Source organism: Leucopleurus acutus (assembly GCF_964270905.1).
Source record: "Leucopleurus acutus genome assembly, chromosome: 9".
Classification (NCBI taxonomy): domain Eukaryota; kingdom Metazoa; phylum Chordata; class Mammalia; order Artiodactyla; family Delphinidae; genus Leucopleurus; species Leucopleurus acutus.
The window spans coordinates 99,434,597-99,461,708 of record NC_139144.1 but is presented as its reverse complement, the minus strand read 5'-3'; the positions used below and the strand labels follow the sequence as shown (position 1 = coordinate 99,461,708).

Sequence of the window (27,112 nt, the reverse complement as noted above, 5' to 3'; positions counted from 1 at the left end):
AATTCTTCTTCCTTCTCCTCGCAGCTATTGCTGCATAGACAATAAACTATATAAGGTGGTTTAAGGGAAGATCCCTTATCAATAAAATATTGCTTGCCCCTGCCAAGAACTGAAATCACATCTCTTATTAAACATCCAAGAGAAACTTAATGGGAGATACTGTGGGTCCTTCAGATTTCCCAACCTCAAGTTGAAACATCTGAAGTAATGGATATTTTCAGTGATAGAAATGATGAGAGTTAATAAATGAGAATCATAGTTCAAACATTCTACATCCTACCTATAATGAGGTCCTACTATCTACCTAATTATTTCCCAGATCTCCATGACATGGTTCTGAATATACCACCACAGATATTAGACACTTCAAGACAGAGAAACATATGACAACAAAGTGAGGTAATACGGTGGGGGGGTGGTTTTAGATGGAGGTACTAGAAGGCTGAATGAGGACACCGGAAATCATTTTAGACACAAGTTTGAGAAGGAGACAAAGACGAGGAAAGGAAGGGGGCAGGTTTCAATATGTCAAAGCATTTTGGTGCATTTTGTCAAGGGATTCAATACTGTTGTCACTTTTTCTTTGACAATCCCCATCTTGATATTTTTTTCCCTTTTCCACGCAGTATGGAAGAAGTTCATGTCAGGATCTTGAGTCATTGAACAGGAAGTAGTCCCCACCATCCATCCTGGATCTGTACAAGAACCCTCTACTTCTTTATCTATCCTTCAATATCACAGAGAATGTCTCATTTTCTCTTTTCTAGTTCATCTGCCAAAGTGAGTTATCTACCACCTGAGTTTTTGACATGGGATTTCCTTCAGCAATTGAAGCTAAATCTATTTAGGCAAACTTTGAGACAAAGCAGGCATTCCACCAAATTAGAGATGGTAGAGAGATAGGCATGAAAGTGTTACACTTGGGGAAGTGAGACTCTTATAGCTACCCAGATGTTACAACAATGAGCTAACAGGAATACAGTGAATAGGAATGCTAAGTCCCTAAAATCATGTATGAATTACATGTTAATTTTACACAAAGATAATGAAAAGAGAACTGACATTTATGAAATACCTACATTGTGCCATTCACTATACTATGCACTTTAATATATGTCATCTCACAGTCAACTCAATAGGTATTATTATTCCAATTATTTTACAAATGAGAAAACTAATGTTTGTAAATAATAAAACACATCTCTTTTCACAGACTTCTTTAACAGAGTCCCTTAGTTGAATCTGGGGTGTCTAATACAAAAGCTATCACATTCAGATAGCAAATCAATATTTTAAAAATAACTGACAGACTAGATGAAGGAATGAGTGTGTTGATAAAAATGAATGAAAAAACTCAAATACCACACACAGAATTTTAAAGAAAATTAATCATAAGCACAAAAGAAACTGAGGTGTGCAGAGGTCTGCTGCAATGGGAGTTTAACGCATCTTCTAATATGAATAGATCAATCATAATCTTTCTTAATGATTTCAGAAATCCTTTTTAATTTAAAAGCCAGTAGTCAAAAGAGAATTTTGACAGCAGTAAGATGAAATAGCAAAGCACAGTGATCTTAAGCCATTTCCACCCATTTAGGGGTGGAAAACGCAGTTCCAAAGACCTGATTGGTCACTGAAATAATAATCAAAATCGTATATTTAATAAACATTTATGGCCATTTCAGTATCAGCATAATTTTACATGGTCTTTGGGTCAAGAAGACCTGATATATGTAAGTTACTTACAAGTATGTTTTTAAAGATTTTTTTAATTATGTCACTTCAATGAGATGAGTTTCATTTACAAAGAAATTTCAACTACATGACCAACATATTTCCTCATAATGTACACTAAATAAACATTGACACCCCCATCACACACACACACAGACATACACACAAATGTGTATCTTAGAGATACTGAGAATTAGACATGTTCTTTTCCAAAATAAAAATGGACTCCAAGATCTGGGTGTTCAAAAGTTATATTTCTTACTCGTATACTGCAATTTCCCTTACTATGTGTGAACGATATTGTCTGTACTGTACAGTATCCAAGCTCATTTCATGGACATTTCCATTATTTCCTTATTTACAAATTTAATAGCAATATTAAAAGATCACTTGTATGAAAACTACATAGTAACACATTAAGCTCTCACTCAGTATTAACAGCAACAAAACATTCAATAGCAACGGTCAAGTGCTTAAAAAACTTTGAGATAAAAACATGAATATACCTAATAAAACTATGGTGGACTACCAACAATTCTATATTCTTCAGACCTTTCATACCATTTCAAAATTCAATGCACAAAACACATTATATTTTTCAGAGAGTAAAGAAAGTTGGAATATATCATTTCACACCTATTTCTTCATAGAATTCCCAGAAGAAAAATGTGAAAATGACAATGTGACATTTGTCATCAATTTACAGCTGACGCTTTACAGTTTTAGAACTTGAGAATGTTTATTCTCTTAGGATGCTTTTCTTATATTCTGCCACACATCTGGCTTTAGTTTCATAATATACAAGAAATGTACTTTATAAAAACAAAATTCAACTGAAAAAAAATGTCAGCATAATTTGCAACAAAAATTCTCACTATTATAGATAATTATGGTATGCTTGAAGAAATAGTGATATAATCCTTCAGTAATATTTTAAAGAATTATATATTTAGGAAGAATGTGGTTTTTTCTCCCTTAATTTTTATAATTTACTTTTCAATTTCAATTTTATTTATAGTTCTTTAATTTAAATTGGAATTACATGCTACCAACGAAAAGCATCCTTGGTCCTACCTTTTGGCAAACCACTAAGTTTGTGGTACAAAAAAATTATTATTGGTCTTTTTTATTTTTAGTAAATAACTCTTCCACAAGTGTTTCTATGAAATTTGAGGCTCTGTTTTAACAAAATTACATATATATGTCATCTTTGACTCAATAACAATGTTAAAAAGACCTTTAAATCATATTTTAATAGTAAAATTAAGAGTAAAAAAGAGGCTCACATTCCTCTTTCAAGTACTAAGTATTTCTTCATGCGTGGCAGAAGATGAAAAAGAAAAAAAAAAGTACCAACAACATTTCAAAAAAACAAATATCCCACTATACTCTTAAAAATGGATGAAACATCCCTATCTTCCATGTGTCAGGTAAGTGGGTATTTAAAGAACATATTACCTTTTCCAGAAGTATATATTATGGTCTAATAGTTTAAAGTTATACTTTTAGAGCAATTTCATGATTAAAAAATATTCACTCAATTATTTACTAGTTAGTCCTAAGAATGAATAAAGTTTCCAGGCAAATCAAAATGCAATACTCAGACTGCAGATTGTAGAAGTGCATTAGTTCTGCTTTGGTGAGACTTGACAGAGGATGTCCACTGTCCAAAGAAGTCCAAAGAAAAATTAGGAAATAACTAACAGGGGAATAACCAGGTACTTGGTATAGGTCACTCGGCTTGTATCTAACATTTTCTCCACTTAAGGTTTGAAAGTTTGTTTTTCTATAGTAATCACTCATAAGTCCTATCATGAGAAGTAGCCGCGTATTTTTTTCTTAAATCACACAACACGGTGCCAAAGTGTTTCACCTGCTCATTGCTCTGAGATTCATGTCAATTCACCATGAACAATGACCCTATTTTGACATTTCAAGCAAACCACTGCCATGTAAACCAACATACACCCAACAGCGGAAACCAAATCGCTGGATATTGAAGGTGAGTGCTGGCCGAGGGGATAAGCGAGTGTAAGGCTCTCAACGGCCTCCACCTGCCCCCAAGTTTAGAGAATGAGCCCATGTGGACATTATTAACATTTGTCAGGAGACCGCGTCTGCTCAAGAACGCAACCAAACCAGACCAAAGGAACCAACAAACCAACCTACTCACAGTTTTTGTGAAACGAAATCCCTTGCGAGAGCACAGCATGAACCTCCTGAATACCCCTTCCTCGGAACCCCTCTGAACCACACTAAAGTCCCCTAAACGCTGAAATGCAAGACTTAGAGCAACAGTGTCATTGAGTCTAACTTTCCCACTGCAATCAGTTTCTGACATTCAACACCTCTTGAGGATAACTTAAGATATAAAATATATTAATAGTAATGCTTTGCGGTCCCCTTGGGAGTTGATTATATAGGAAAGACTGATCTTGATTGTCTTTTTTAAATGGAAAAACTCACTATATTGGCATAAATGCCACGTAATTTATGGGAGGATTACCAGACTATTGGTAGGCGTCCATCATGCCCTATATAGTAATTTCTGGTCGTCTACGATGTAAAAATCACACTCAATTAGTATTAAGAACGGCACAGAACACGCTTATCAATCTCGTTCACCTTATCAGATCTTTTTCTATACATCTACTCACATAGAGAAATGTGTTTCTATTTATAAGTTGAAATAATATAAATCAATAAGAAATAATAATTTTATGTCAGTAAATGAATACGTGCTTTACAAGCATGACATCAACATGGAGTTATCTGCATATCAGTAAACAATATTTTTATTATGCTACTGGAACAAAAAAAGTGCATACACACACTTTATCAAACATGAGAAGAGTATTCTGGTAATTGAGATTAATTAGATGGATTTTGGTAGGATTCTACCAGTCTTAACAGAGAAAGGTAAGAATTCTTTCTTCCTTTGTGATAATCTATAATAATGACTAGCTTTACTTAGAAAGCATTATTTCTAGTATACTATCAACAGCATAGATATCTTGTTATTACAGTTTCGTTTAGCATACCTCTAGAAATCTCTACAACCTGGAACAAGTTACTTCACCTTCTAGGGCTTGATCTTCCTAATCTTTATAATAATATTGCTAACACATAACATTAGTTGAGAATTTGCTCTTGGTAAAGCAATTTGTTAAGCATTTTAAATGCACAGTATTATTTAAACTTCGTTAGCACCTTGAGATTCTATCCCAAACTCCTGTTACAGGTAAAAGCAAGACTGAGGTTTGGAAGAGACTCCATTCTGTTCTAAGACTGGAAAGTCTAGGAAACCAGAATCATAGAATTTTTTTTTAATTGTAACAGGCTTTAGAGATAATCTAGTTCAATTCTCTAAAATTTTAAATGCAAAACTAAAATTTAGAGAGATTACAGAAATTGACAAGACTACACAACTAACCCATTTATCTATACTTTTTGCATGTTTTTCCCCAAACTATATCACAGACGACACTACTGTACCTTCTCTTTACACATAAAATATTTAATAGTGTGGTATAATGATTCTATTTTTTTCCCATTTTCCCCATTTAGAGTGTGCTTCTTAATTTTAAAATAAACAAGAAGTTTGTTATGGCATCCTTCATTACAGATTCCAAGTTTAAAACCTTGCTACTCAATGTGCGGTTCATGGACCTCTCTCAATGTCAGCATCAGATGGGAGCTGTTAGAAATGCCACATCTTAGGTCCTACCCCAGACCTACTGAATCAGAATCTTCCAGGTGGTTCATGTGCATAATAACAGGTGGGAAGTGCTGCTTTCTGCAGTTCTTACGTCTTTTGCATCAACTTCCTCAATATCAGCCCCAGTAATGGCCACCGTTGACTAGTACTCAAGAACCAACAAACATCCATGTATAACCTCTTGTTGGCCAGTGTTTTAAGTATACTGATCATCTGCTTAAAAGCATACTTCTGCATAGACTATAATCTGAGATAAAGATTATAATTTGAGATACAGACACTGCTTGGGTTTGTTACAGACACACAGTCATCTAGCACTTGCAGGCTGTGCTTTATTTTATGTCAAATGTGAAGGCTAAGCCTTTGACGTATGGTCAATGTTGAAAAGTTAAGCTGCAAAGATACTGAAAGTATAAAAACATATATATCAAGCTCTATACTGCTCTCTGTTTAAATTGGCACATAACTCAAATTCTGAAATAACCTTATTTTAATATTATATTCCTTAAAAATACAATCAGTATGGAATTAATTGTAATAAGAAAACAAGGTACATTTTCTAACAATCCTTGGACTTGTAGCGTTTATAAATGCACACATCTTTAATAAAACCACTATCCACCCCAAAGTATACAACAATCCAACTAACTGAAATCTTACTAAGATGAGAAAATCTCTGAAGTATAGAGTACAGCAATGCCAAAGGTTAGTACTTTAAGAATATGATGCATATTACCATTAATCACATTAAAAATAACTAGATATCCTGTAACTATTGAGTTAAAATTCCAATATGACATTATTTTGTGAAAGTATGTTATAATTACATTCAATATTATATACTTCTTTAAAGTCTGCTATAAACAATACACTTTGAAATGTATGTTATTTAGGAAACTTCCTCTTATAAATGACTGCTATTTCAATAGCATATATATTATATGTGTTAAATGATCAAAGTTATTTCTCTCCTTAGCAAAATTCTCTAAGCTAAATACCATTGAATTATTAGAATATTAGTACTGATGTTTCTAAATGAGTCTGGAATGATTGCTCATGTACACAATACTGTCCAGGAACAAAATAACATTTTTACATAATGAAACAAGTGTTCCTTTTTGATATTAAAATTAGTTAGGCAACACATATTGACTACAGTGCAATTATAAAAATGGAGACAAATTTCTGAAAATCATATACATATAACTATATGTTAAAGCACTTAGTTTGCTTAACATTTCTACCACTTCCTCAACAGTTCAAAATTAGACTTTATTAAAAAATGTTTTGGATTTACTATTGTTCAGTTGTTCTTGATTTCTTTTGGATTTAAATGTGTTTTGTGTCAATGTATTAAACAATGAATTTAATTTTCAAAGAGAAAGCAGAATTTAACTTCTTTAAGCCTAATATCTCAGGGTCTGGTAAGAAAGAACAAGTCGTTTGATATAAAACAGTCACGAATATTTTCTCTTATTGCTAATTTTTATTATTTGAAGAGATGGGGACCAGTGATTTTTCTCTCACTAATGTAACCCAGTTTCCTTCGACCTCACCTTCTATCTTCCTGTTTGATGGGAACAGGCAGAAGAAGAAGAGGCACACAGATGATAAAAAACCATGAGAGGAACTCTGGACTTGTTTTAAATTTCCCTTTGGTAAAAACAGAATGTTGAGCTTTTCCACTCTCTCCTTTGTCCTTTTTCTGTAAATGAAATTGGAAGTCCTCCTCCCTTTACTGAAAAAGAATATTCAAAACTTGAGGAGAGGAAGAAACAAATATTTTCCAAGTTGGTTGAAAAGATTATATCCTAAGTCCTTAAGTCTCTACAGCCAGGGATCTGGAAATTCCAAACTGTGAAAATAAATATCTAATACATATATTCTACCAATGTCAGACAGAAAGTGATGAATAAAGTCACCTGGCCTGATTCAGGCTGGCTACAAGGCAGGGCCTGGACATGGCCCAAGGGCTCTCCTGAGCCCCAGGGAAAAGAATGACAAGAATTCACTAGGAACTATTGACAGGGCCTTAGAATATGTCTCAGAATATAATTTTCCAGTAGCCAACTTTCTCCGTCATTTTTATGATCCTATCATTTCCAATTCCTACCTTCACGTAGCAAAATATAAATGTTAATTTTGCCTGGGCCTTTGCAAGGCAAGTACATAGCTTTTTTTTTTTTAAATAAACAAATTTATTTTTTAAAAATACCTGAATTATTAGTTCCTCATAAGCTCACCAGCATGGGAAGGACACTTCTAAACCCTTTCTGTGTTTGCAGACACATGGATGTACCCACAGACACAGACCATACGAGTTCCCATGTTTCTAAGCATAAAACATAGTATGCTGTACGTATAACTTCGTAAATAGTACTTTTCTCTTAATAATGACTTAACGAATGGATGTCACTCCGTACAGAGCAGCTCCAATCACCATCATGATATGTGCTTCTTTTTCTGCACATGCACATGTTTTCCTGGGAAAATGCTTTAGTATAAATAAAGCTGCTTTCTAAAAATGTTTACTTATAAGTGTTTTCTACCTTCAGAGAGATTATAAAACCCTTCAGGACAGAGCCCCTGTCTCCAAAGTCTTTACTCCAGGGCTTACCACAGTGATCTATTTTCAAAAGACCCTCAAATGTTTCCATTGACAATGAAAAAAAATGTCTATAAACAATTTCAGCTGAACCTCCCAAAATCCTGAGCACTGATTTTCAGGGTCTTAAAATAATATCACTGTTTGATTTCCCAGCTTTCTAGCTATTTGGATAGTCACATTCAAAAATGAAAAAAAAAAAACTGTCAAATTTCTTTTTATACTTTCCATCACATTTCAGAAAACAAGCTTTATACCATCTGCCCATATGGCTGACAAGTTACAGTAAAAATGTTTATGCTTTTGGATATGTTCCTCGTGCCCACAAGCTCTCTAATTTGCAAATGTTGTGGTTTTTCAGAAACATTTGTAAGGTAATTGAATACCTACTACATTGTAAAACAGGCTCTCCTAAATAGATTAATTATTTTACACTGCTTGAATAATTTCTCCCTTACTTTTTAACATGAGCATACTTTTAAAATAAATGACTCGCGTACTAACATCGCTGTGTGTAGAGTATAGCTGTACTTATGTTGTTATGTAACAAATGATAAATCCAATTAATATAAATGATATATGCATTACTTCTTTGAATTAAGTCTTCCTTAATATATTTGAACCATATTCTTATCTCACTTTTTGACCATTTACATGTGGTATTATGTGAAAATTAAATAAGATACCTTTGCTAATTATTCCAAATGTGTCAGCTTCCCAAGTAAATTATGAAATAAATGTCTGAGGCAATTACACATAATTTTGCAATATCTACATAGTCTAATCTAGTATTATAGAAGCTATATAATAAATATTGAATGCATTAAAAAATAACAAAATTACTAAGATTAATCTACCATCATATGCCAGTCACTCCATATCCTGTATTTAATCCTTCTAGCAAGACTTTCATGAAGGTACTGCTATTTCATCATTTTAAATATTAGAAACCTGAGGGTCAAAAATTTAGATAATTTGTCCATGGTCACTGAAGAACTAAGCCAACAACCAAACCCAGTCTTTCTGACATGAAAGTCTGTGCTAATAACCACTATAAGATATTTTCCAAAAGAATACGTAGATTCTTTTAAAGAAACATTCACACTTTTACCAAATCCATGTCAACACATTTCAGCAGGTATTCAGTAGAAAAATAATTTTCAGCAATGACTACAGAACATTTTATGACAGTGGTCTTTATTTTAGGAGTTTCTAGGATGAAGATACCCTTTCATAGTAAAGGACTATTTATTTCACATATTTAAGGAGATTGGCTTTGACAATAGAGACCTCTTACCATAGATAATAAACAGAGTCAGGAACCCTGCCATAGTGAAGACTCATAGTATCTGAAACTCATGGGCGGTGAATACATACATAAATATATAAATAAATAAACACATACATACATACATACAACACCCACATATAGTATTCTGATTTCTATTTGCTTCAGTGAAGTCTGCCTAGCCAAATTTGCCGTTTTACATTAAATCAAGGTAGATTCCAACTACTTCTAGTTCATATAATCAATTAACGACTTAGAAGAACAAAACAGAAACAGATAAAATTTTCCATAATATCTGAAGACTGAATATACTTTAAAATGGCAATTAAGAAAAACCTTATCCCCACACACCCTACATCCAAATCTATGCTGAGCACTCTATGTGTAGTAATGTATATACTTTTTTTTAACATCTTTATTGATGTATAACTGCTTTACAATGTTGTGTTAGTTTCTGCTTTATAACAAAGGGAACCAGCTATATGCACACATATATCCCATATCCCCTCCCTCTTGCGTCTCCCTCCCACCCTCCCTATCCCACCCCTCTAGGTGGACACAAAGCACCGAGCTGATCTCCCTGTGCTATGCAGCTGCTTCCCACTAGCTATCTATTTTACATTTGGTAGTGTATATATGTCCATGCCACTCTCTCACTTCTTCCCAGTTTACCCTTCCCCCTCTCCGTGTCCTCAAGTCCATCCTCTACGTCTGCGTCTTTATTCCTGCCCTGCCCCTAGCTTCTTCAGAACCTTTTTTTTTGGATTCCATATGTATGTGTTATTGGCAGATAGTGAAGTTCATTCCTAGAGTGTAAGATTTTCTTTTTTTAAAAAAAATTATATATAACTCACATATAACACCATATTAGTTTCCGGCATACAACATACTGATGAGATAGTTGTATATAGTATGAAACTCTCACCACACCAAATCTCGTTAACATCCATCACCGCACAGGTACAGAACTTGTTTTCTTGTGATGAGAACTTTTAAGAGCTACTCTCTTAGCAACTTTCAAATATCCGACACGGTATTATTAACTAGGGTCACCACGCTGCGCATCACATCCCCAGACTTATGTATTCTATAACTGGAAGTTTGTACCTTTTGACCCCCTTCACCCATTTTGCCTTTGTCCTCATCTCCCCACCTCTGGCCACCACCAGTCAATTCTCTGTAACCACGTGCTTGATTTATTAATATATTGTTTTTTAGGTTTCACATATAAGTGAGATTATGGTGTTTCTCTTCCTCTGACTTATCTCACCTAGCATTATGTCCTTTAGGTCCACCCATGTGTCATAAATGGCAAGATTTCAATCTTTTTATGGCTAAATAATATTCCAATATATCTTTGATACATATATCACATCTTCTTTATCCATTCACCATTCAATGGACATTTAAGTTGATTCCATAACTTGGCTATTGTAAATAATACTGCAGGGCATATATCTTTTCAAATTAGTCTTTTCGTTTTCTTCAGGTAAATACCCAGAAGTGGAATTACTAAATCATATGGTAATTCAATTTTTTTTTTTTTTGCGGTACGCGGGCATCTCACTGTTGTGGCCTCTCCCGTTGCGGAGCACAGACTCCGGACGCACAGGCTCAGCTGCCATGGCTCACGGGCCCAGCCGCTCTGCGGCATGTGGGATCTTCCCGGACCAGGGCACGAACCTGCGTCCCCTGCCTCGGCAGGCGGACACTCAACCACTGCGCCACCAGGGAAGCCCTGGTAATTCAATTTTTAATTTTTTGAGGAACACATCCATATGGGTTTCCATAGTAACTGCACAGATTTACATTCCTACCAACAGTGAACAAAAGTTCCCTTTTCTTCACATCCTCACCAACACTTGTTAGTTCTTGTCCTTTTGATAATAGCCATCCTAACAGGTGTGAGGTGATGTCTCATTGCCCTTTTGATTTGCATTTCCCTGATGATTAGTGTTGCTGAGCATCTTTTCATGTACTTGTTGGCTGTTCGTCCTCTTCAGGAAAGTATTTATTCAGATCTTTTGCCCATTTTTAATCAGACGGTTTGGCTTTTTGCTATTGAGTTGTATAAGTTCTTTATATATTTTGAATATTAACCCCTTATTGGATACAGTAGTCCCGCCCCTTAACCACAGGGTATACATTCTAAGACCCCCAGTGGATGCCTAAAACCATCGATAGTACCGAACCCTATATATACTATGTATTTTTCCTATATATACATATATACCTAAGGTTTAATTTATACATCAGGCATAGTAAAAGATTAACAGTAACTAATAATAAAACAATTATAACAATATACTGTAATAAAGGGTCCATAACTTTTGCAATTTGAAGTGCAACATAAAAATTAGAATGAATTTCTTTTTCCTTCTTCACAATTTCACGGATAGAAGATTCATTATTACCGTAGGTTTTAGCAACCTCGGCTTATTTTCTTTCCTCAATAAGTTGAAAACGTTCATCTTTTGACTTAAAGGAAGCACATGATGGCTTATCTCAGGCATATCCAAACTACCAGCATTGCTACTGTTGCACTTTGGGGCCATTATTAAGTAAAATAAGGGCTACTTGAACGCAAGCACTGCCACAGTCAATACAGTGAACTGAAAACCGGGACAGTCAATCCGATAACCAGGTTGGCTACTAAGTGATTAAGGAGCAGGATATGCTGGACAAAGGGATGATTCATGGCCTGGGCAGGACAGAGCAGGATGGCACGAAATTTCATCAAGCTACTCAGAATGGTGCCCTATGTGAAAGTTACCAATTGCTTATTTGTGGAATTTTCCATTTAGTATTTTCAGACTGCAGTTGACCTTGGTTCACTGAAACCTTGGAAAGTGAAACCGTGGATAAGGAGGGACTACTGCATATGGTTTTCATATATCTTCTCCCATTCTGTAGGTTGCCTTTTCACTTTGTTGATGGTTTTCTTTGTTGTGATGAATCTTTTTTGTCGTCCCACGTACTTATTTTGCTTTTGTTACCTTTGCTTTTGGTGTCAGATCTAAAAAAGCATCACCAAGATCAATGTCAAGGAGCTTACTACCTATGTTTTCTTCTAGGAGTTTTATAGTTTCACGTTGCACATTCAACTCTTTAATCCATTTTGAGTTGATTTTGGCATATGGTGTAAGACAGTGGTCCAGTTTCATCCTTTTGCATATGGCTGTGCAGTTTCCCAAACACTATTTATTGAAAAGACTGTACTTTCCCCATCATATATTCTTGGCTCCTTTGTCATAAATTAATTGACTTGGCTGATAGTCAAGTTCATTCACAGAGGGTAAGGTTTTCTTAATGCCTTTTTTTTTTTTTTCTTTTTGCGGTACGCGGGCCTCTCACTGTTGTGGCCTCTCCCGTTGCGGAGCACAGGCTCCGGACGCACAGGCTCAGCGGCCATGGCTCACGGGCCCAGCCGCTCCACGGCACGTGGGATCTTCCTGGACCAGGGCACAAACCCGCGTCCCCTGCATCAGCAGGCGGACTCTCAACCACTGTGCCACCAGGGAAGCCCCTTAATGCTTATGTTTAACAAAACTGGTAAAATATATATTATTCTCTTATTAAAGATAATAAATGCTTATTCTCTATATTTTGTCCAGCAAAGATTTATTTTCTCTCTACTTGCTGATAAACTATTAAACAGTGTCATTTACTCTTTCAAAGCTTTATTTTTGTCATATGTTTTACAAAAGACTTGTTCCAAAATCACTAGATACCTCCCCATCAGGGGGAGGTCCAAACTTGGCCAATGTGGGAATTGCATAGTTGTCCTCTTCTGCTTGGAACCTTCTTCCTCTCTTCTTTTCTTGCGTAGTTTCTTCCCATTCTTTAGGCTCCAATTAAAAGATGTTACAAAAATAATAAAATAAAATAAATAAAAATGTGCAGTTACAATACATTTTAAATTCCAAAACTTATGTTTTGGGTGACGATATAATCTCTGTAAAACTGAAATACTTCAGATTATTGTATACAATAATTATATAACATTAAACCATGTTTCCATGATATGAAGACTACTCAAATTGCAGTAATATTTTCCTAATATACTTTGGGCAAAAAACAGATAATAAACTGAAAGTCAAGACTATGTTGTCTTTCACTTTGAGCAAATAGATGTAAATTAGCCTTTAAAGTAATGTCAAAAGCCCTGTTACTTTTGAACGACAGTCCTCTGAAATACTTATCTGTTTCTTTTTTTTTCTTTTTTTGATTCATACAGACAGGTCAGTTTCAAGGCAGTATTTTTATAATACGAGGATTACTCCTTACAGAGAACTTTATTGTAACTACTATTATGTTAAAATTATATTACTTCTGATTACAATGCTTTTAGCTATAAGAATACAACTAAGGAAAGAAATCCTTACTTGTTGCTACATCCTAGCTATTTGCACAATTTATACACAGAACTAACCCATCAATTCAATTCCATTATATTTAACAATGCTTATATACCTAGAAATGTTATAGGTAATCTGGGGGATATAAATAATATATATCATAGTATTTTCTTTTAATTGATATATTAATTAGCTATCTACAAAAATAGTGACTATTAAAATTGCATTTAATCAGACTTTATGATATCTGTCTTCAAATACTTTATGGCAGTAGAATATGGGGTAGATATTAAGCTTTTATTACCTTAAAGCCCAGCTAGAACTAATGTCAGGAGTTTATGAAAATGTAGAAGTTTGTGTCAGTATATGGGATAACTTGATAAAATAACTTATAAATGTGAAATCAGTAAGCTTTAAATTTTTTGAGCATCCTTCTGCTTTGAGTATTCTAAAAGGGAGGTAATGGACTAATTTTATATGATAATTCAATGCAACTAGTACACTACCTAATATAGTAAAAGATGCTTATTGAAATCTAGTTCTTTTGATACAACTTACACCCTTAAATCTATTCATCTAAGAACAAAATGTAGGCTGTGTCTGTGCAAACTGTGGGCTAAGAGAAATGGGAGTAACCTGGACTTCCCTGGTGGCACAGTGGTTAAGAATCAGCCTGGGAATGCAGGGGACACGGGTTCAATCCCTGGTCCGGGAAGATCCCACATGCCGCAGAGCAACTAAGCCCGTGGGCCACAACTACTGAGCCTGAGCTCTAGAGCCCATGAGCCATAGTGCTTAGAGCCCATGAAGCCCCAACGCCTACAGCCTGTGCTCCGCAACAAGAGAAGCCACCGCAATGAGAAGCCCGCGCACTGCTGTGAAGAGTAGCCCCCGCTCGCCACAACTAGAGAAAGCCCACACGCAGCAATGAAGACCCAATGCAGCCAAAACTAAATAAATTTATTTTTTTTAAAAAAGAAATGGGAGTAACTTGTGTTATGAGTAGGCAGTGCTAGGGTATCATTGTAAAGGATATAAATTTCGAAACAGATTTTGCTGGATGGTCAACTTTGCAAAGGCAAGGCTGGAGGATATTTTTAAGGATGTGATGCATCATGTACAAAGTTTCAAATGTAGGGATGAAAAAAGTTAATTCAAAATATGAACACATGGAATATAAGCGCCTTCTTTTTGTATTCATCAAAGGATATTTTTGTTATATTAAAAATCAAAATGAAATTCACTGACATTCTACAGCAACTTTGACAATATCAACTAATATGCTGGATTAATACACACTAAATATATGTAATTATCGAGTTTCTCTGCAACTACCTCTATCATTTACAAGATTTTTTGACAATTTAAGCACTCTATTTAAAGTACCTGTTAGGCACAGTAATTATTTTGTTGACATCTGTCTTCAATTTGCATACAGATTACAGGTATTTCTTTGAAAAAAACGTGTTTTGAAAAGGGCAGTCATGCTTGGCTTTTAACGAGTCTGATCAACCTTACGGCTTAAGTGAAGTACAGAAAATGCTACAAAATAAAGCCCTGTAGGAAAAGGGTTGGAGAAGTTGTAGAGCTTTCACAGCATGGTTTCATTATTTCCCTTGAGATGGTAGATTAATATTCATCTATAAACAATGACAAACAAGTATCTGTGTTTTATCATTGAAAATAACTTTTCTGCCTTCCTTTAGTGTCGGCAATTTGGGTCATTTCTCACTCCAATATCAGATAATTGAAGGTAACTTGCATTATTTTTCATCACTCCATCCCTTTTAAGTTCAAAGAGCAGAGAAACTGCTTATTATCAGCTTGATATCTTGCCTGCAATTAGACCAAATCACCACAGGGAGGTGATGGTACCTCTAATCTGCTCCAAAGTTCTGAGGTTTGGGCCGTATATTAGATTTTTCTAAATCAGCATATATATAATAGGAAAAGGCATTTCGGGAGGGAACGGAATGTAAGAAGGCATAAGAGAAATGTGATTAGAAACAGCATGTTGTATTAGAGAAGTTGCAAGAATTTCAGTATGGCAAGATTATGGGGTGCAAATGTTGGGTTAGGGGGAGATTATATTAAAGGGACAGACAAGAACCAGAGAAGCGGAGCATGGTGCCAAGATCTGTGATTTACAAAAGTATTTCTGGCATAGATATCCATGATAAACTAGAGGAGAAACATGAAGAGCAAGGAGGCATACTAGGAGGCTACTAAATTAATGCCAGAGGGAAATGCTGAAAATTTTAGCCATAGCTGTGGTGACGGGGATGGAGAGAAGGGAATAGATACTAGGAATATTTTAGCACTAGAACTGACAACTATTTTTGAGACAAATATTTTCCCACTGCCATTAAAGTAAAATAAGTTTTCCTCTTGACAAGACTCTCAAGAAAAGTTTTACGGTTTAGACATCACGTGAAATTGATACTCAAAACAATGGTTATAGATTACACAGGTATCATCTTTTAACCTTTAGTCATGGCAATAATATTTACAGTTCTGGATACGGACTGCAAAATTTCCTGAGAACCAGTTTAAAACAGCTTTTATTCCTATCTGACAAAGCATTTTAACAAATATTTTCCATAGATTTAAGTAAATATTTTCACCACATCATTATTATAATTATGCTAATAGTACCCAAAAGATAGAACTGCATTGTAAAATCACTTTATTATGAAGAGGTAGAACATAAACAACATTGTCTGCATTATTATTTAATGTTATCATTAAAATTTAAACATTATGATAACAGGTTTCTTTCCCCTATAACTCTATACAAGAAGGTAATTAACCCTTAAAATATTGCCTAGATGCAAGCTGAACGTCAGTATTAGAGAACTGGAAATCAATGACGTACTATTTCACTCATCCAGCGGCACTATGGTTAAGAGCACCGGCTGCAGGGATAGACCATATGGGTAGCCTGGGCAAGGTACTTCATTTTTCTGTCTGCCTCAGTTTTCTTACCTGCAGACTGAAGCACTGTTGCAAGGACTAAATGAGTGAATACATCTAAAGAGTAGTGCCTGACCTGAAGTCTGCAATCCACAAATATGGATATTCATATCAACTGGCAACAATTTTAAAGCATAATAAAGTCTATTGATGCCTGAAGTTCTGGAAAAGGGCACTAACTGATTGGTGCTGAAAATGTAATGTTATTACAGATTTCTAGAACTCAATCAGGAAACATTTATTAAAGAAAAGATACATATTTTTAAATTTTTTTTTTTTTTTTTTTGCTGCATTGGGTCTTCGTTGCTGCGCACGGGCTTTCTCTAGTTGCAGCGAGCGGGGTCTACTCTTCATTGTGGTGCGCGGGCTTCTCATTGCGGTGGCTTCTCTTGTTGCCGAGCACGGGCTCTAGGCACACAGGCTTCAGTAGTTGTGGCATGCGGGCTCAGAAGCTGGGGCTCATGGGCTCTAGAGTGAAGGCTCAGTAGTTGTGGCGCACAGGCTTAGTTGCTCTGCGGCATGTGGGATCTTCCACAACCAGGGATAGAACCCACGTCCCCTGAGCTGGCCAGCGGATTCTTAACCACTGTACCATCAGGGAAGTCCAAGAAAAGATACGTACTTTTTGATCAAGCACCCCAGTCTTGGACGTCAATTCCACACAAATAAACCCATCAGTATGTAAATATCTGACAGAGGCTGCTTATTTTTGCATTCTTAATAGTAGAAGCAATGTAAATACCCAATTATGACACACTGATATCTTTGACACAGTATTATCTTTGTCAACTGACATAATAAAATGGTTATTCTTAATTCCATACTCCAGACATCCAAAACGCAGAGCAAACAATACCAGCATCTGCTTTAAACTAGCCATGAGGAACTTACCTGCTACTGTCAAGATATCTGAGTAAACCTCACATATACTACAGATGTGCATGAGGTAAGATGAAATTGTATTCTTGGAGATTTCATCACTACCAGTAAAAACCTCTTCTACTGTAAGGCAGACATAAATTCTTCCAAATATTCTTTTCACATGATAACATTTAATATTAATCATGTGATTTAACTAACAATGAGTGTATTTTCTCACAAACAATAGTCAGCTGAAAAACCTCCGGTGATGATACCATACATGGCATAAGTAAAAAATAAAGTTTTATTTTAGAGATCAAGTCTCATGAGATTATATGTCTGGTAGATTGTGTCCAGAAGGATTTGATTCTGTGGCCATATTTAGACTCACTGAGAAAAAAAATGATAGATTAGCAACATTTGCCTTGATGGTGGCATCAAACTCATGTGTTATTGTGACTACAGGCATGTAGGGAGAAACAAAAAGTCTGGATCACGTTTTCTTAGATCAGTTGACATTAAAAACATTAAACTAATAGCCTATTCATTTAATCACCTGAAAAAACTGATATTCATATATGATTTTCCAGATATTATTTTTGTTTGAATCAAAAATTTTTCAAATAACTACATACATTCTATAAATTTCAAGCTTAAATTTATTAACAAGTAAGTAATTTAATGAAGAACAGGTCATTGTTCATGTGTAATTAACAAATTTTAAACAAGTGATACCCCTAAAATATGCTAAAATGTGGCCACATTACATAATTAGGCTGATTTTTTTTTCATGTAGTTCTTCCGTTCATATATTTTGTCCAATATCCGAAAAGTATCTATAGAGTATATGAAGGTAAATATTTACTTATAAGGTTGTTTAATAACGTGGTTCCCATTAAGTAAGAGATGAATGTCTAGAAAAATGAGTTGAGTGATGTATTTTAATCAATATACAATTTATGTTAGTTCACAATAAGCATTTGAGTCTGTATGATTTACAAGTAATAATAAGCACCTTCCATTTTAAGAGAATACTCTTACAGATAAATGTATTCTTTGGCAAAGCATGGTATTTCACCACATAATAAACTGTTTTGTTAATTCAGAGTATAGGTATTTACTTTGCCCATGTATTCCTTTTAAGCAATACCACAGCTTACAGAAAAACCCGAACGAACTTTTTGGCCAATCCAATATCATTGAATGACTTAGCTGACATTGTTACAGCGGCTGGTAGAAAATTAGGGGTCAAGGCAAAATGTGTCTTTTTATGTCCTTTTTCAACATGACTCTAACTGCATAGAAGTGAGCAAATCCTTGATGAATTTCATTAAGCTTTATGTAACTTGATTCCAACGTAGATGCACCACACAAGACAGCAGCAGGGAGCCTGACTTTGAAGGTTAACCTTCATCGCCATTTTCTACGATATGCATTGATCACTAAGACCACCAACCCACGGCAACAAAGCCGGGGTGAAAGTACTGGAAAAGGGAAGAAGAACCTTACATATCTTTGGGGATAATTTTTCCTGGTAAAAAATATTCTCTGGAACTAATTTTACCTCTTTCCTAAATATGAAAACATTAAAGAATATATCACTGTGTATGTTTATGAAAGCATTTCAAACACATGTAAATCATAAGGATAACTTAGACTATGGCCCTCGGGAGCTTGCCGGTACTTTTCAGCACTTTTACAGTATACCACAAATGGGATCTCTTCAGCAAGCAAGCTCAGAGCCAACGAATAATACATCTTTATTTCCAGATTTCCTACTAGCAGGGGAGGTTTTAAAATCTGGATGCTATTAAAAAAAAATAATCAGTTACTTCAAGCTATTATTATGAATAGTCTACCCCAAAAATGAACTAAGTAAGAGTTTAACAAGCTCTTTTTCAAAATTTACAATTAAGAAAATTATCAACTTGGTCTTCAAAATGCAAACGCCTCCTTTTTTTTTTTTTTTGAATAATTGACCCAACCCTTTATAATTGTGCAGTTGGAACACGAACAGCAAGTAACTACCAAGTCAAGGCATGTCAAATTCACCTGATACTTAAATGGACAACATGGAATTGAATGTGTAGCCACTAACATCCATAACCAAGATGTGTTTATAATGGTAATGTTATTAACCATAGATAAAGAAATGCTTTTTTAAATGTCTCTCTAAAATAAATATCACTAATAGGACCATGCAGATATGAATAACGAATGAATGAAGAGAAGGGCTTGATGGTCATAGTTTAAGTAAATTCTCCAACTCAACCTCAAAGGGGAAAAAACAAGTCTTATTTCACTGCTGGTTTTTAACCACATTCATCTAGTTCAATACTAAATAAGCTTATTACTGGCAATTTTAATATTTGGGGGTTTGATAGGGGAAAATAAACAGCCCTCTTTTCTCTCCCTGAGTTCTCAATTAGAAAAGAAGCCACAGATGGAGAGCAAATATCACCCTTTACATAGTAATTGCTAATACGGAGGAAAAGTACTTCAATGCGTGGCAACCATGGGATGCATCAACCTTAATTCTGAAATTAAACAGACCTTCTAGCCATAGGAAGAGTTGAACATCGTAAGGCTCCTCGTATTATCACGGAAGTTATTGCAGAAGCATAGCCTACTCTTGTATGTCTTTTAGTAGAATCTATACCTTCTGCAGGCAGCCTGGAGGGAAGAAGGAGGAAGGGCTCAGCTCAACTAGGTCCTTCTCCCAAAGTCACCTAACAGGTAAATCACTCTACCTAACCTGGGGTGGAATTCGAACCGAATACCATTCACTGGAACAGCAGAGATAGAAGCTAAGAATGTTACAAGTGCAGTTCTCTCCACATAACAGAAAACATTAAGACGGAGAAGGAGGTTGCGCCTCAAAATCCAAACATCTTTAGTTGGTCAGAACTACAACAGACAGGTTCTCTAGATCCCAGGAGATGGGAAGATGCAATGTTTTAACTGAGCACCCTGTTAAGAAGTAGTCTCTTTTAAGTTTCTCATTTGAAAAGTTAAAGCCTAAAGATCATTTCATCATTATTCTTACATAGTAAAATGGCAAAAATAAACACATAATTTCTTCCAGCAGCCAAATATGGGATGAATATAGAAATATAATTTATTTTTCTACAAGCTACTTATCTTAAAATATGTATTTCTCTAGAAAACTGATAACATCCAATTTCAGATATAGATATAAATATAGCACTCACTTTATTTCCATAATACTGTATTTGTGAGGCTTAAATTATTATGTGCTCTGTTGTTTAACTTAGTACACAGTGATGAATGATAAAATAGAGCACTTCTCAAATCCATTAGATATGGGAAAACTTTGAAATTACACATTTATTTCTTTATCCCATCAATATCAATCACTACAGAGAGACAACATGCAGAAGTTGGTTCTCTATATGTTTAATACTTTTAAGGAAATCACCCACTGGATTTGAAGTAAGAATCTCTCCCTATTCTGTACAACATTTACAAGAAATAAAATCTACTTTAAAAAAGAGAAGCAAGCCAAGGGGAGGTACATCAAATTCTTTTTATGTTTCAATCATGAAAAGGATACATCAAACAAGAAGACTTACTAGTTCACTTTTAAATACTTATTAAGATTTTCTCTGGAAGAATTTATAATTAAGGGAAGTGATTTAAAATCTCAAAGAAGTTACAGACCTTGAAATGTCCTGCCAATTAGAATAGAAAAAAAATATTAGAAGTGTGATTTTTAAATATATATGATGCACATCAAATAACTTTGATGTTATTTATCTAAAGATGATACGCTATATGTTTATACCTGTATAAAAGTTAATAAAAACTATTTTGAACTTGTGGATTCATTTTTTTACCTACTTTTTCCATGTATTGATGTTACAGGAGAAAACTTAGACAAAGATCCCTGTTTCCTGAATATCAGTGCCTACAATGAAATCAGGATTATATATTTCTCTCTAGTGAGTAAATAATACTTTTCATTAGTTTGCATTAGGTAAATAATATACTGCCTCTTATCAATCAATAAATGTTGCTAGCCTAAAGCACTTTTTAAGTTAAATTCATTTTATTAAAACAAACTCATTACCATGTACAAGCTCAGTATAAACTAATAGTATTTGCTTTTATATTTACTTATATATTTTATATTTAATTCAACTATTTGAAAGATACCATTTTAAGGGTGGTATATGAATAAAAGAGAGAAAATAGAAAAATATACTATTGTTTTGATATTGTTGGTTTATTTACTTGAAATACTTGCACAAAAAGACCTATCTATAAACTTGTAAGCAACTTAAACCCCCTGAAAGACTTGTTAGCAAATATATAAATATACACATATTTTACATATAATAAATATATATCTATATTAAATAATATTATATATTACATAATATATATTTAAAGGATTTTACCATATGTATGTATATGTATATATCTATACACATTTGTACTCATATATGTCAAAACATATTTGTTACAAAGTATTGGAGCACACTTCTCAAATGTGACAGTCAGTGAAATTATAGTTTAATGGTTATATAAAATAATGTAAAGTGACTTTTATCAGAAAGCACTGTTTAAGCCAAAATTTAGTAAACTTTGAGAACAAATTAAATTCACTAAATGTTAGCTCAAGCTCATCATTTAGAACTGTACTGTCAGGGTCTTTCAAATATGTTCAAATAAATGCAACTCCCTAAGAGTAAAATATTCCACTTAAACTTTACATATGTGCCCTGTACATATACATTTACAAGAAGGGAGGCTCTACGATTCCATGGGCTCAGCAGCAGCTCATTTCCACTATCTGGCAAGAAATTAAATTCCACTTCTACTTCATCCTAGAGATAAGCTTCTTTAAAGTTTATTTTAGTTTAGTTACAAAATAGATAGTACCAACAGGAACAGCATATGCATATATAGTTCAATAACAGAGAAGAAGAAATAAGCCAGAAACCAATGTATATCTGAAATAGTATTGTTATCAAATTTAAAAATATTACCTGCATCTTCAAAAAATGCCCATCATATTAAAAAGTTATTTGGGGACTGAAAGTCTTAGCATAGTCATCATATTTTAAAAATGGGTACCAAATAAAAACATTACTTTTAGACTTTTAGGCTACTTTTTATCTTGTGATGACCTCTCCTGGTTGAGTTGTTCATTATCTTACTTTCGTGTAGTTACCATTTTTTCTCTCCTTTGGATGCTTTTAATATTAAGAATTTAACTATCAAACTTCTTCAGAGCTGCATATACTATAAATTCAATTTTTCATTAAGGGTAGAAGTATAAATTTAAAGTACTGAGTACGTGAAGCTCATTCTAATCAGTAAAATCAATATCATTCTTATTTATTTAATTCATGTCTAGGATGGGGGCAACTTTGAGTTTTGGTCACAATTTAGATTCAAATGAAACAAAAAGTCATATTAATTAAGCCATTACACGTTTTCAACAATGAGGAATAGGAGCTAAATAAATAATCTGAATAATTGAACATAACCATTAACTATCTTAAAAGTAATGGTCTCTGCTCCTCCCTCTTCCCCTGTGGCCAAATTCTAAGTTGTAAGAACTAAGAATATATTTCAGAGATAACAACCTTTCCATTCTTAAAATATGCTAACCCAATGACTGAAGGTAAGCCATTCTTGACACACGGTGAATTTTTCAGATTGATTCATTATAATTAAAGTCTACAGAAAGACCAGGAAAAACTCTGGCTGTGAGGGCATTCAATCCATGAACACAGTAAATTGAATGTATAATGAGCTTATTTTCTGAGAAAAGTGTCAATTAGTTCTATATAACCAGACCTTGACATGGAAACTGAAATTTCATCAGAATAGTTTTCTCAGAATCTAGTAACATGTTTATGTAAATATGAATACCGAGCATTAATAGCTGCACAATTTATATTTAAATCTATAAAACTGACATTAAATATTAATAACACATCATGTTTTTGAGGTTTAATTTACTTTGGAAAAAACTATAAAAGTTCGTTTCAAGTTCATTACAAACTCAGATTACCAGTTAGTGGCTTCTCTATCTTTAAATGCAAGGAAAGAGAACCAAGTACTCTACTTCAGAGAATATGTCAAACAGTAATACTGGTTCATCATATGATAATATTATTTAGTAGGTCCTTTAGCACAACTTATGAAGTCCTTTTTCAACGTTTATTCTTATCAATATTTACACACTGGGATAAGAGCATTCATATTAACATATGGACAAAGATGCATTAATGAATCCCAGGATATGATAGACAGAACTAGTACTACTTCATATATGAATACTGGAAAACACGAAACTTTTTTTCCTGCATGGAAAACGCTTATTTTGAAACTCTAAAATCTCCATGATGATTCTTTAACAAGTCGTCCATTCTCAGAAACAAGTATGTCTTATGAATATTACCCTAAGATTCCTACAGGCTATCTTTCTAGCATTTAACTCTTTCTGAACCAAAGGAGCGCTCATGCATTTCCTCTCTAGATGCACAATACGCACTTCTAAAGCAATACAGACGATGGGCTGGAATCTTCCATTTCTTTCTACTCTTTCTAACCTCGTGAACAAATGAACAATCTTTTCTAGAAAAACTAGCCAAAACACACAGAGATAAACATATTTAACAGCATCATTTTTTCTGAGAACTCTTTTAAGAAATCTGTTCATTACTGCATTAATGCTATTTTGCACTGACTGTCCCAAGTCCTAGACTGCATTGCACTTAGCTGCCAGAGAATTAAAGCAATTTCAGCTACAATATTGGATTCACTGTCTTCCATTTTAATAAGCAAATACTAAACGGTCATTAACTTGGGGCTGGGGTGAGGGGGGGGCGAATAGAAGTCCATAGGAGCCCAAAAGATGCTCCTTTTTCACTCCCATAGCCATGCTTATTTAAGTTAAAACCATAAATAAAACTAAGAAACTTATTTTTGCCATGTTTTCACTTTTCATTCACTGACCTACCTAAGCAAAAGGCAATGAACTTCCTCTACACAAACACACCAAAGTGGAAGAATAACTCCTAAGACGCTGTCCCCGACACTAATGACTCTAACCCAGCAGTTGCCAACCAATCTCCACGACCAGAAACAACTTTCTAGAAACATCACCAGCTTCAAAAACCCTCTCCCCGCAACCCGGAGCGCAGGGTTTGGAGTGTCCCCTGCTGCAGTGGCCGCAAGTGCGTGACGGAGAAGCCACACACACACATCAGGCTGCGACACCTCAGAAGGCACCTCCGAGTTGGTACCCTGGGGTGGAACATCAATGCGGCACTGAAACTGCTCCAGCGCAGAGCGAGCTCGCGGGAGGGCTACTTACGGGACGTGGCGGGAGCCGTCCAGGCTCTGCAGAGGATGCTGCCGACCAGCCAGAAGGAAAGCGCTGCCCCGCAGCCGGCTCCCCGAGCCACCGGCATCCTTCGCCTCCTGGCTCGCGGTACTCCAAAGGCTCGCTGCAGAGAGATGCCGTCAGTCTCTCCGAGGGGTTCTCGAAGGGAGATGGGCCGTCCTCAGGCACGACCGAAAGCCAAGCCCCTCCTACTTCCTCTTTTCTCCCCTCACCCGCTCCGGGCTCCAGTCCGGCGGGGCTGGGAGCTGCAGGGCGGTCGCAGCCTTCGTCTTCCCTCCGCGCGGGTCTTGCCTCTTGCTCCTGCGAAGCAACGCCAGGGGGAAGAATTCAAACCGAGAAGGAAAGGGAGGGGGGAGCAGAGGAGGGGACACCTACCCCGCCCTCTCCCTCTCGGGAAAAAAAAAAGAAAAAAAATCACCAGGGGACGAGGCGGACAACCAGAAAAGCGGAGGACGCAGAAGGAGCAGGGAGCACGCCGGAGACGGCGGTGCTGAGGTCGCCACTGCGGGCGAGCGCTCCCCCGGCCGCTGGGCAGCGTGACTCGGAGGGGTTTCCAGTCGCCTACCAGCTCACATGGAGCGACTGTGTTTGCGCGGAGCGGAGCACGCAGCCGGGCCGGCGGAGGGGCGGGCGCACGCACGGCCTCAGCGCGGCGCGGCGCGGGGCAGCATCTCCCAGGCGGTGCAGCGCGAGCAGCGGCGGCTGCGGCCGGAGGGCTGGAAACGCCGCCGCCAGCAGCGCCTGCGAAGCCGGGCGGCGGACGAGGCGGGGGGAAAACCCTCCCTCCTCTCCCCCCTCTCCAGGCCCCTCCCTGGCTCCTCCTTCGCCGCCGCCTGCTTCTCCTTACCTTACCCCTCTGGCTGTCACAAACCTTCCGCCCTGCCCTCGCCTCGCTGGGAAACGGGAGAGAGGAGGAACCCAGGGGCCCGGGTCCCTCAGCTGGGGCGCGGGCCGAGGAGGGAGGCGCGCGCCTCTCCCCGGGCGGGAGGCGGTGCTGAAGTTGGGAATTCGCAGTGTGATCTTGGAACCCGGCTCCAACCCTGACTGCCCCCCACCCAGCTGCAGGAAACAGAACCCCGTCGCTCGGATGCCTTCTTCTCCTGTCTCTCCTCCCCTTCAGATAGAGATGGTACAGGCCCCGGGAGCTCCGGCCCCCCGGGAACTAGAATCAGGCGTCCGACTGGCAGGTCTTCCGAGTGGTCCTAACACCAAGTGACGGAGCTGAACATCCCGACTGGAGCGGCAAGGACTGCAGACGCCGCTAATGCAGATGTTTTCAATATGTAATTAATTCATACTCAGTGCACACGTACACCCAGCACTCGCTGCTGCCGGGAAAACTCCATTCAGGCAAACGCGCACACAAACAGATACAAACACAAAACTGAAATCAGCAGGCATACAGGTAACTACTTCAAGGTATCTGATGCGTTGCAAGTACGAAGAATTACGAATATCTAGGGAGACCCAGATTTTCTTTTCTCGTTCAGATCATTTCAATAATAAATCTCAGGCTCTTCTCCCCAGCTCACACCTCTCCGGACACCATCCTCCATATAGTTTCCTTCCAGCCAGTCTACATATAGTACTGGGGATTCTTATATCTCTGCAGAACCAATCCTTTTACTGACTCTACTGACACAGTTAAGAATTATTGGTCATCTAACTATCTAACGATGTTTAGGGAGGGCTAAGGAGGAGGAACCATGTCTTTCAATGTTATGCCATGAATAAGCATTCGCCTTTCAAGATAAATAAAATTTTTATGGAGACTTGCCTACTCCTGGAATATACTCTGAGTTTAATATTATGGTTATTTCTCAGAAAGGTCCACTGTAAACAGTGCTGTGTGTTCACTGCATAATTTGTATGGTGGTAATGGGCCTGATTCAGCATTCTTTATTAGAGCTTTGTTTCCTATTAATTTAAAGGGATGTTTTGTCCTAGTAAGAACTACAGATTGGGTACAATCTGGAAAATGAAGACACACAGAGATGACTAACGGGGGAAACTGCATCCTTGTGCTGTAAAACTCGCCTCCTATAAAATGATACAGTAGGTGCATTCTTATGGAATATAAAATGCCCTTTTTCTATTTTAATTCCCACAGACTGTCAGAAGTCAATGAGCGCTTGCGAAAACACTGTGGTAGAGAACTGTCCTCAACCATCTGTAAGAACTCAAAGAAACC

General features: G+C 36.4%; 1 protein-coding gene across 1 annotated transcript in view; it reads right to left on the bottom strand.

The window, feature by feature from the left end:
- The window catches only part of CNTNAP2 (contactin associated protein 2), a gene marked incomplete at both ends in the record, with an annotated part of 2,035,904 nt that extends 2,010,916 nt beyond the window's left edge, over nucleotides 1–24,988 (bottom strand). The window contains one exon of the mRNA XM_082846865.1: nucleotides 24,892–24,988. Within this exon, the coding sequence (XP_082702991.1) occupies nucleotides 24,892–24,988 (97 nt within the window). The remainder of the gene's footprint in view (nucleotides 1–24,891) is intronic.
- Between the last annotated feature and the right edge of the window lie 2,124 nt (nucleotides 24,989–27,112).